The 11,847-nt window shown below is 37.3% G+C and overlaps 1 protein-coding gene across 1 annotated transcript in view; it reads right to left on the bottom strand.

The window, feature by feature from the left end:
- Nucleotides 1-8,393: 8,393 nt before the first annotated feature.
- LOC133830464 (uncharacterized) overlaps nt 8,394-11,847 on the bottom strand; it is a 4,092-nt gene continuing 638 nt past the window's right edge. Inside the window, exons 2-5 of the mRNA XM_062260442.1 lie at nt 11,452-11,585; nt 10,161-10,308; nt 9,714-9,820; nt 8,394-8,954 (exon numbers count right to left, since the gene is read on the bottom strand). Of these exons, the coding sequence (XP_062116426.1) occupies nt 8,913-8,954; nt 9,714-9,820; nt 10,161-10,308; nt 11,452-11,585 (431 nt within the window). The 3' untranslated portion in view covers nt 8,394-8,912. The remainder of the gene's footprint in view (nt 8,955-9,713; nt 9,821-10,160; nt 10,309-11,451; nt 11,586-11,847) is intronic.

The following is an 11,847-nucleotide window of genomic DNA, read 5'->3' as shown; positions in this document are numbered from 1 at the left end:
TAATGGCCATCATCTTGCCTTCGTCTCCTACTATTTTTGCTCCAGCCGCCGCCCGCATAAAGCGCTGGACGTAATCCTTCACTGACTCTCCGTCTTGTTGGCTGATTTCGACCAGCTGGTTTGCTTCGGTTGGGTGCACACGACCTGCGTAGAACTGTCCGTAGAACTCCCTTACGAACATTTCCCAGGAAACTATGCTTGCAGGTGGGAACTTAAAGAACCACTCCTGTGCTGCTTCAGAAAGTGTTGCAGGGAAGATCCTGCACCGAGCGTCTTCGAACACTTTCTGAATGTCCATCTGAATCTCAAATTTATTCACATGCGAGACTGGGTCCCCATATCCATCAAAGTTCGGGAGCGTAGGCATTTTGAACTTGCTGGGAGTTTCGGCATTAGCTATCCTTTGGACGAAAGGAGTACCTTTCCTCCTGTCGTGATCGATGTAAGAAGTCCTTCCTCCGACCAGCTGCTGCACAGCCTGATTGAGTGCGTCTATCTGGGCTTGCACTGCGGCAGGAATTGTGGTAGCCTCTGTGGCTGGGGGGATGTTCTCGCCGTGCCTTTCTCGACGATCGTTGAGTACATCTCTCAGGTCCTCCTCTCTTCTCCGTTGCTCGCTACCTCCGAGCCGGTTGAAGACATTATTTTGTTTGGTCTGCCCCCCAGAATCTTGTCTATTTGGTTGATCACCTGGAGGTATTTGGATCCTGCTTTTACCTCTATTTCTGTTTCTCCCATCAGCATTGCCCTTGCCTGAGTCAGCCTCATTGTACCCATGACCATCTCTGAACCTTGACTAGCTGTGGTGAGACTGACTGTTCCCTCTGAGACCGTCTCTGGCAGAAACGCCCCGGGCGTTAGAGGGTGGCCTGCGCTGGTCGCGATGTCCCCGTGCATCGTTATGCCGTGGGGATCCACGGACCGCAGAGCCTAGTTCCGAGTCCCTCCTGTTACCAGGAGGGTGGTGACCTCTGTTCGCTTGGTTTGGTCCATCATTCTCATGGCGCCTAGGACTACGGGGCTGACGCTCGCCCCTATTCTGCCTTTGCTGCGGGGGATTACCCCGAGCAGCCTGGGATGGTGGATCTGCCTCGGGGTCCAGTGGGACTTCGTCATGGGGCATCTGAGGCTGCTCGGGCCTTTGCGGACTTGAAGGATGGATTGGTGGGCTAGGATTGGGACCCTTATGAGGTGGCCCATTTTCAGGGTGGTTAGGCTGCGAGGCAGGTGCGGCCTGATTTCTTGCCAACAGCAAGGCTGCTTCGAGGGCTTCCATGGTCTCGGACTGGCGGCGGTCCACCTCTGCTTGTCTCTCGCTCAACTCCGCCCGCTGACGATCAAGCTCCTGCTGCTGTCGCGCCATAACTTCTGCGGCAGTCTCTTGATTGGCCCTCAGACTAGCCAATTCTTCTTGCAACGCGCCCAGGGTGCTCTTCAGCGTCGCATCGTCCATTTCCTCCTCTTCAAAATCTAGTTGCGGCTCATCTTCCGCCATGCTTGCGGGTGGAGGAGGAGGTGGTGGATTCGACGGTGCAGCGGCGGCAGTCTGGCCAGCTTTCCTTCCTACTTTCGCCATCAGTTTTCTTAACAGCAATGAATCGTCCTCTCAATGAAAGCACCAGAATGTTGACCCAAGATTTGGCCAACTGACACGGAGTTAAAATATGAATGATATGGACGAATGTAAAGAGAATAATGTAATGACGAAAGTAAAGAAAACACAGTAATTTATAGTGGTTCGGCCCCAGGATCTGGTAATGACCTACGTCCACTTAGAATTATATTGATATGAAATCAGAAATGTGATCAGAGAACTTGGGTTCAATGAGTTTCAGCACTTCTCACAAAACAATACAAGTTTACTAGGAGAAATTCTATATCTCTATGATTCAGCAGCCAAAAAGTCCCTTCCCTTGAGCTATATCTTGCTATTTATAGGCTCAAGGAGGGTTACAAAATATTGTTACAGATATTATCCCCTAAATAATGGGATATTCAGAAGATTGCATGAGATAAATTCGGGATTCACAAAGATCTTCCCATAAATGTTGCTTTGCCAGCGGAACCACCGACCAGACTGGTCGTGGGAAAGATAGGCTTGTCCTGCTTCTGGTGTGTCTCCTGGTCGATACTCTAGCAGACGCTTCAGGTATCAGCCACGTGTCAAGAGATTATTCGCCACGTCATAAATGCTAATTTATTGGATAACAAAAAGATTATACAGTTCAAGGATTACAGCAAAACACATGATATGGCATCACGCCGGGAAATCAAAAGATGAAGGGGTGATGCGACACCCGGTGGACGGCTCTGCGTGGAAGGACTTTGATGCCAAGCATCCTGATTTTTCAAGGGATCCCAGAAATGTTCGTCTAGGCTTAGCTGCTGATGGATTTAATCCATTTGGCAACATGAACCTTGCATACAGCATGTGGCCTGTGGTGTTGGCAAACTATAATCTGCCACCTTGGTTGTGCATGAAAGGCAATTATTTCATGTTGACCCTCCTTATTCCTGGGCCAAAATCACCCGGTAAGGACATGGATGTATTTCTGAGACCATTGGTGGATGAGTTGAAGGATCTGTGGGTTAACGGAGTTGATACAAGAGATAGTACGACCAACAGGATGTTCAAGATGCGGGCAGCCCTTTTGTGGACAGTGAACGATTTTCCAGCTCGCAGTAGTTTGTCTGGATTGAGTGGTCAGGGATACAAAGCTTGTCTTACATGTAATGAGGACACAACTTCCATCCGAGTGATCGGTAAGACATCTTACGTTGGTCACAGAAGATTCTTGCCAAGTACTCATCGAATGAGAAGAGACAAAGAGTTCGATGGAGAAGTTGAGAGAAGACGTCCTCCGAGACGGTTTACTTGTGAGGATATACTAGAACAAGTTAATGCTCTTGCAGCGCAAGTTCCAGGAAAACATGTCCAGTTTGGGGGTGTGAAACGTAAAAGAGGAGTAGATGAAGGTAATTGGAGGAAAAAAAATATTTTTTACGAGCTTGAGTATTGGTGTACAAACAAATTAAAACACAATATAGATGTCATGCATGTTGAGAAGAATGTGTGTGATAGTCTCCTTGGCACCATCTTAGACAGTGATAAATCTAAGGACACCACTAATGCCAGACATGATTTGAAAAAGATGGGTGTGAGAGAATCATTGTGGATTTATGAAGATGAGAATGGGAAGCTGATGAAGCCGCACGCTCCTTATGTGTTAACTCCGGCGCAGAGGCAACAGTTTTGTCAGTTTATAAAAGGAGTTAGATTTCCAGATGGCTTTTGTTCAAATTTGAAGACGAAAGTGTCCGAGAATGATACAAATATTCTTGGGTTGAAGTCACACGATTGTCATGTGATAATGCAACGATTACTTTCTCTCGGTGTTCGCAAGTTTCTTCCAAAATCGATATCGACCACTATTGCAGAATTGTGCAATTTCTTCAGGCAAATATGTTCGAGGACTTTAAATGTTAAAGATATGGAGGAAGCACAAAATGATCTTATTCAAATATTGTGCAAGATGGAGTTGATTTTTCCTCCAGCTTTTTTTGACATAATGATTCATTTGGTATTACATTTGCCAGAAGAAGCAATATTGGGTGGTCCGGTATTTATGAGGTGGATGTATCCTTTTGAAAGGTACATGAAAAAATTAAAGAATTATGTGGGAAATAAAGCTCGCCCTGAAGGGTCGATCGTCGAAGGCTATGTTGCAGACGAGACTTTGACCTTTTGTTCAATGTATTTCAAAGGCATTGAAACAAGATTTAACCGTCTTGATCGAAATGAAGATGCAACTTATATTCCACGAAATCTTGCAGTTTTCCAATCTCAATGTCGTCCACTCACAAAGGGAACTTTGAAGACTCTCGATCATAAGACTCGTGAAATAGCTGAGTGGTTCATACTTGAGAATTCTCCTGAAATTGAGCCATATTTAGAGTAAGTTTATTCTCTTATAAATTAGAACATGTGTGGTTATTATCAGTTTTTCGTTATCAAGAATCGTAACACTATTCTAATTAACAGCGAACACCTACAAGAGATTAAACAAAAATACCCAAATGGTGATCATGATCGTTTGCATATGAAAAATTTTCATTCGTGGTTTCATAAAAAGGTAGCTTTGAACTTTGAACTTTGAACAGTGATTTTATTAATGATATATTTTGTGAATCTAATATCATTCTATGTATTTAGATATATGACTTGCACAAGCTTGGGTCTTTGGAAAATGGTGATGAACTGTTAGCTTTAGCATCTGGGTCAGATCATTTGTCAACCTTTTACCAAGGTTGTATAGTCAATGGTGTTCGATTTATTGCACACGATCGAGACAAAAAGCGCACCACACAAAATAGTGGAGTGTCTGCTACCGGAACAGAAGGTTTTAATTTTTACGGCACGCTTGAAGAAGTAGTGATACTTTCTTTCACTGGTGCATATTCAGTGGCATTATTTCGGTGCAAATGGTTTAATACAAATCCAAGAATGAAGAAAACAGTCATTGAAAATAATGTCACCAGTATAAACGTCAATGGCGAATGGTACAAAGATGAGCCATACATACTTGCTACTCAAGCTAAGCAAGTTTTCTATCTCGATGATTTACTTAGAGGTCGTGATTGGAAAGTTGTAGAAGATGTGAATCATCGACAGATTTGGGACATTAAGGACAATTTTGATGAGGTTAATGATGTTATTGATGTTGTACATGAAACAAGTTCATCAAATTTTGTGTTGACTGTGGACCTCGGAGAGTTGATTATGCAATATGATCAACCTGCTGCATATGTTGGAGCTGATGAAGATGGCGACGACGAAGCTGATATGTCAAAACATGAGGACGTTGCAGATGCAGAAGATGAATTGGTTGTTGAACTTTGTGAAGATGAAAATGTGTCTCCGATTACTGATGGAAATGATAGTGATTACTCTATTTAGTTTTTTTTTATTTGTGTAACAGAACTATGTATTTAAATATAATGAAGTGTTTTTTTGTAATTATAATATAAGATATTTGAGCTTTGTGAAGATGAAAATGTATCTCTGATTACTGATGGAAATGATAGTGATTACTCTGTTTAGTTTTTTCTATTTGTGTAACAGAACTATATATTTAAATATAATGAAGTTTTTTTTTTGTAATTATTATTATTATGAATTCAATGTGATATACTTCTATTTAATGCTAATTACTAACTAATAAATTTTAAACTGAAGTATAATGTCAGCTGATATAGCTACTTATCACGGCGGAGATGGTGGGGGTCAAGACCCGCCAGATCCTTCTAGGGTACCAACATCTTGCGAGTCAGGTTAAATATTGCATATCAAAATTATTTTTAGAAATTATATTGTTAGATAAATATAACATCAATACTAATACTGATTATTGATAATAAATTTTAAAGCCCCGCCGACGAGAAGAAAAGGTCGTGGCCCTGCTAGTAATAATGTTCTTGAAGAACAAAGGAAAAAAGCTGGGAAACCATTGGATCTAGAGCTTGATCCTGTGACCAACAATGTGGTTGGGCATGAGAATCAAGCTTTTATTCGCATGTTGGGAACTCTAGTTTCCATTTTGTGTCCGGGGCATTATTTGGATTTTGCTGATGTACCTCAACAGTTTAAGGATCAAGTGCTTGATCGTATGAGGGTAAAAAGATTACAAATCTTGTACTTTTCATTATTTAATGCCATTATTTACAAGTTATCTAATATTTTTTTTCTTAATGCAGTATTACTATAATATAGACGGTCATCCACAATGTGAGTCAGTTCTGGCAACTCTCAACAAGGAGATGGGGGAAAGATATCGCGAGAGAAAGAACTATAGACATAGACACTTCAAAAATCATTATGCTGGACCAGAAGATTTGGAGAATGTCCTCTCTAAGCCACCTAACCATTGCACTAAGGAGGCTTGGCAGCTTATTTGTGAAATGTTTTTTAGCGAAAGATTTTTGGCTCGTTCCGCTAAAAATCAAGCAAACAGAAGACAAATGAAGTATGTAACAACACAAGGCACAAAGTCATTGGCAGTAAGCGTCACCAATATGTAAGTGAAGATGTTAATTTAATTTTATAAAATAACACATTCTGAAACATTTTGTTTACATTTGTATAGGAGAACCCGAATGCGCATGTTGTTGATACTTGGAGGGATGCTCATATGAGAAAATCGACAAAATATTTTGTCAATGAGGCAGCTCAACAAGATTATGTAAGTGAATAGTATTGTTTTCTTGTTTCTAATGTTTATAATGTTTCTAATTTTTGTTTATAATGTTATCTTTATACAGGAAAAAATGGCAGCTGAGGTTGAGAGGTCACAGAATGAGAGGCAAAGCCAACAGCAGAGTGAGGCATCTCTAAATGTATCTGGTGTTGATTCGTCCCCGGTCAATCAATACGAGATACTAAGTAAAGTACTCGGGGAGAGATCTGACTACCAAAGAGGAGTGGGTTATAGGGCGAAAGGGAAGGCAAAAAAGACATCCCCTAGCTCTACAGATCAAAGTTAGTCCCAAGCAAATACTGCAGCTTCGCCTAATGAAGATATGAGAGTTATGGCTTTGCTGATGAAGGCAATTCGTGAGACGTTTGAGACTTCGAAAACTGTGCATCCCAGTAAACTGTATAACCCAATGTTTGACAGTTTTTTGCAGAGGCATTTGCCACCACAATCCGAAGGTGGTTCGTCTTCTTAGTCTCCTTCACAGCAGTATCAGCCTCCTTCACATCAGCAGTATCAGCCTCCTTCACAGCAGCAGTTCCAGCTTCCTTCACAGTATCCGCCACAGCAGCTGTACCAGCCTCACCCAATGTATCTGCCACATATGTCGTCGCAACAACCTCCTCAGTATCAAAACCAATACATTTTTGGACCCCCTTCCCAGTCTCCTCCACAATATTTTAGTTTTACCGATTTTCGAGGAGGATCGATGCAGCCTCCGCCACAGCCACAGCCACAGCCTCGAGATCTGTTTGGGGACCTCACGCTCGGACGATCATCACAACCACCTTATATTCCTTCACCGCCACCGCCACCGTCACAGCCGCTGTCCTCGCAGCCAGACCAAAATGTTGAAGATGAGGACAATTTCAATATTAATCTTAATGACTTTCTTTAGTTACTAGTTATATATTTGGACTAAATTAATACTTTATTTATTTTTAATGACTATAGTGATATTTACTAGGTTGATAAATATTAAAACTATTTATATTAATTTTAATGTTAGTTATATTTAAATTAATTAAATGTTTATTTTTGTTAAATTATATTATAAATTATTTTTAAAAATAATTAAATTTAATAAATATTAATTTATTTAAAATTTAATTTAAAAAAAATTATAAATACAATATTAGCGGCGAACCCCGCGGCTAATACTATTGCCTCGGACATAGTTATTAGCGGCGGGTTCCGCCGCTAATGTCCGCCGCTAATAATTGAATATTAGCGACGGGTGTGCTAGTCCGCCGCTAATAATCATTATTAGCGACACCTTTTTAGGCGCGGGGTATTAGCGGCGGAGGCCCGTCGCTAAAGTGTATTAGCGGCGGATGTGGCCATTATTAGCGGCGGAGTCCCCCGCCGCTAATAATGGAATTTCTTGTTGTGTTAAATAACAAAAAAAATTATTAAAATATAATATTTCTAAAATATTTTATGATAATTTAAATAATTAAATCATATTTATATAAAAATAATAAAACATACATATTATTTTTTTTATCTTATAAATTTGTGTGATAGTTTTTTTTTATTAAGTGATTGGAGCTATTTTTCTTCATCAAATTTATCAAAAGACATTGTGAGATACATTAGAAACTAAAAATAGTTGATGCATGTCTATTTTTTTTATTTTTATTTAATTTCTATTATTAATTTCTTTTTAAATATTATTTTATTTTATATATATATCATGAAGTCGTGTAAATATATATATCTATGTCAACGTTGTGTTTAGATGTAATATATATAGAGATTATTGATATAAATATTTATATATATTATAAAACTATAATTCTTTCTATTATCTATATATATATATATATATATATTTAAAATTCAGTGAACCAATTTTTGTTATTTCTATCAAGGATAATTAATAAAACTTTTGTGAGTTCCCACCTCTTTGACTGGTTATATAAAAAGAGAAACAAACAATTCTCTGTACTAAATTAAGATAATTTTCAATATCTAATGTTTGCAAATTGCACTTTCCATACCTAATTTGTTACATACATATGGTAGTACTTGGTTTGATAATTATTTGTATACTAAAATAAGCATATTATTTCCAATCCAGTTGTCTATATATTCATTATTGATAAAGAAAGAAAACGGTGACTCGTTGAAAAAAAAAACTACACAAAATGACAAGGCAATCTCATATTGACCATTTTGATTTTTGAACTAAATGAAGCCCTCAGTTTTTTTTTTTTTTTTTTTTTTGGGTGTGAAAGCTAAATGAAGCTTTCTTACAATCGTAAATCTTATCTATCCATACACACTTGATAGTATGCACACAAAGAAAAAGGTTGGAATCTTTTCACTATTTTCCTCATTTGGCCTGGCTATGTCCCTTTTGTCCTTCCTCCTAGTGAATTTAACCTTTGAGATGTTTTTTCCAAGTCATATGATTAAATTCCTTTTTGTGAATGTGGAAGGTGGTCAAAGCTGTCAAATTTCCAATTCCATCTTATGAGAAAGCCCTTCTTATCTTTTGATTAAGAATAAGGTCATTATGGTGACAAGACTCCCTCTGCCTTGCCTTCCAAGATGAGGCTTTCTTCATTTGAAACTCATATGAAGTACTACTTCATGCACCTACTTTGATGGGAAAAGAATATTAATGTTGATTTTTTTTTCTTTCATAAATCCAAATCAAAATTTGAGGTTCTTCTTCAAGTACAGCACCAACTCTTGCTGCAAAATTAGACAAAAAACAGATATCAACTATTAGCAAATATTTCCAGCAAACACTAAAAAGTAGTAAATTTAAAAAGAAGTCACTTAGGTTTAAGACTAATAGTATTATGTTAAATTGTATTAAATTAACTCATGGATTAAAATAACTAATTTTGTGAATAACATGTAACCCTAGCTTCATCCTAGACGCTAACATATTGTTCTTTCTCCTAGTATGATTTATATGTACTTGTACTCGTAAACAAGTTTAACTCATACTGATTACTCTCGATGAACTTTGAAGGGATGGACAATATTAACAAAATTCTACTCTCTAATTTATATAGGCCCTAACTCACATTCTCATGAAGATGGGATCTCAAGTTAATCTCGCCGTATTGTTATCCATCATATATTATAAATATATAAAGTAAAATCTCTATAAAGTATTCTTCTATATTCTATATTGGAATATTCTCCATGTAATCATAATTTTTTTTACACATTGTAATATGTTATAACAATTATAAAAAAAAATACAAGTTATGTCTTTAAAGTAAAAAATCAAATAAAACATTTATTTCAAATAATTTTAAACAATAATTTATTATTTAAAATCATTAGCATATTTTTAAATATGCCTGTAGATAATAACTCGCTACAACACACACATTCTTATTATTTTGACTACATCAAATTCTTTTTCTCCATCAATTCTCTATTCTTATGTTATAAGTATTACCAAGTATATGAAATATAGGAATGAGGAAAACATACAATGAAACAGAGGAGTATGCAGCCAGCAGCACCAGGAAACAAAGCATACCAAAAATTCAATTGATGAAACTTAGCTCCATCAATGAAAAGTATAGGCAAGCTTGCAGCTGCATTTCGAAATTTGGACATACCATAAAAAATCATTAGTACATAAATATCTGAAAATAAATCAACAAAGCTAATAGCTGCAGTGTGATAAGTTTAAGTACCAAAACAAGATTAATTCATGCCAAGTCATTATAGATTTTTTGAGACTAACTTCTAGAGACTTCAGAATCACATTTTCAAGTTATGGGAAGAACATCCTTAGGGTAGGAGATTATACAACAGCTTTAAGAACAAGGTAGGAGATTATTTCAGAACTAATTGATGAAGAATCAGATTCACAGCTCAAAAATGCCTTTGAAACCCCATTAAATAAATAGATAGAGCAGTTCTAGTGGATACCTGGTGGATGGGAAGATTTAGTGTAAATCATGAAAGCTATGGAAGCAGCCAGAGCAGCACTCCTTGCAAGCCACCCTGGGCCAAATACAGAGAACGCCAGGACACCGATGGCTGCGCAACCGATTTGGGCCATAAACATGTTATACTTCTGCAAACAAAATCACAAAATGGTGAATTTGTTAGCCAAATCATGCCAAAAATTTCAAATCTAATGTAGGGTAAGCTTCCAAACAAATTTACTATGGACTTGTTTGGTAAGCAAGATGGGACAATATTGGAATGGAGTAAGAAGAATAAGAGGAAACAAAAAAATGAGTGAGTTGATCAATTTTCATAATAAATCATGAGAAAGCAGGTTGGATACATCAGTTGTAAAAACAATTCTTATGGTGATTGGTCAGAAAAAAATTATCCACGTTTGTTAATCAGACTAAATAATAGTTTAATTAAGTTGTTGGATTATTTTTCTTTTTCTTTTTGAATAGGTATCTAATCACATAATCAATCAAACCTAAGTTTGTTAGTAGAGATAACTCCTTAGTTGTTGATACATAAAACGCCTTATGTAGAAGACAATCAAGAATGTAGATGACAGATGTGCTCTTTTTTTAAAATAAAATAAAATAAAATAAAAATCATTCATGTGTTAATTTGCCTATTTGTGAGTCAAGGCTTGCGAAATGACTCCCATGATTAGTTAGTTAAATGGAAAAACAATAGACTTGAAAGTTGGTTCTGCCTCATCTATCTCAAGATCCTTTGCTTTTACGATTATTTTTATAAAGTATTAGGTTACTAAACATGATACTCGAACTGTGAACCATAATTTTACGCATTGTTTGTTAAAGCTGTCATAGTTGGTTCTTTCATGTAGAGTTTCAAAGATGAATAATTTTAACCTTCCATAATAGTCCTTTCTCAGTCCAAATTGTTGAAGAAAAGTACATATTGTCTTGAATTTCAACTAACTTGGTTCATAGAAAGAAAATTTATATAATGAAATGGAAAAGAGGAGAAAAAGGTGTGAACAAGAATTTCTATAATCAAATATAATGTTTGGTAATATGCTTATAAAAGCAATTGTATAACAAGCAGCCATTCTTCTACCAAACTCCTCTTTAGCCCTCTCAATCTCTTCCATTGCACTACACTAAATTGAAGCAACTAACACTAAGCAATACTTACGAAAACAATTTCCTTCTATAAAGAAGAAAAAACAGAGACAAAACACTGCAAAATAACGGCTAAGGAAAAAAAAGGGTTAGTTTGAGATTATGAAAGGAGAAGTTACCCTAGCAGCAGGAGAGGAAGGTGAGGCGAATAAGACAGCACAAACAGCTCCTAAGGGGGCAATCGTCATAGAAACACCTTTGGGTGTCAATACCTGATCCAACTTTCCTAATATCGCCATCGCCGCAAATGCCCCTAAAGCAATTCACGTAGTCAACTCATCAGTCGTCAAAAAAATCTCCCTAAATTCAGCATAAAATCATGGGCAGTATGTGTTTTTTTTTTTTTTTTATACATACAACTACTTTAACATTAGATATTAAACAGTCCAATCAAAATTTGAGCATGACATGTACTAAGTACTATGTTGGAACTTGGACCCGCCTATTAAAAAACAACAACAAGATAATGTGCTTAAACAACAAGCTGCATTGTTTGCTGCATTATCACCACTTGA

This window comes from Humulus lupulus, chromosome 4, assembly GCF_963169125.1.
Source record: "Humulus lupulus chromosome 4, drHumLupu1.1, whole genome shotgun sequence".
Lineage (NCBI taxonomy): Eukaryota > Viridiplantae > Streptophyta > Magnoliopsida > Rosales > Cannabaceae > Humulus > Humulus lupulus.
The sequence above is the reverse complement of the archived record's forward strand: the minus strand, read 5'-3'. Positions and strand labels throughout refer to the sequence as shown.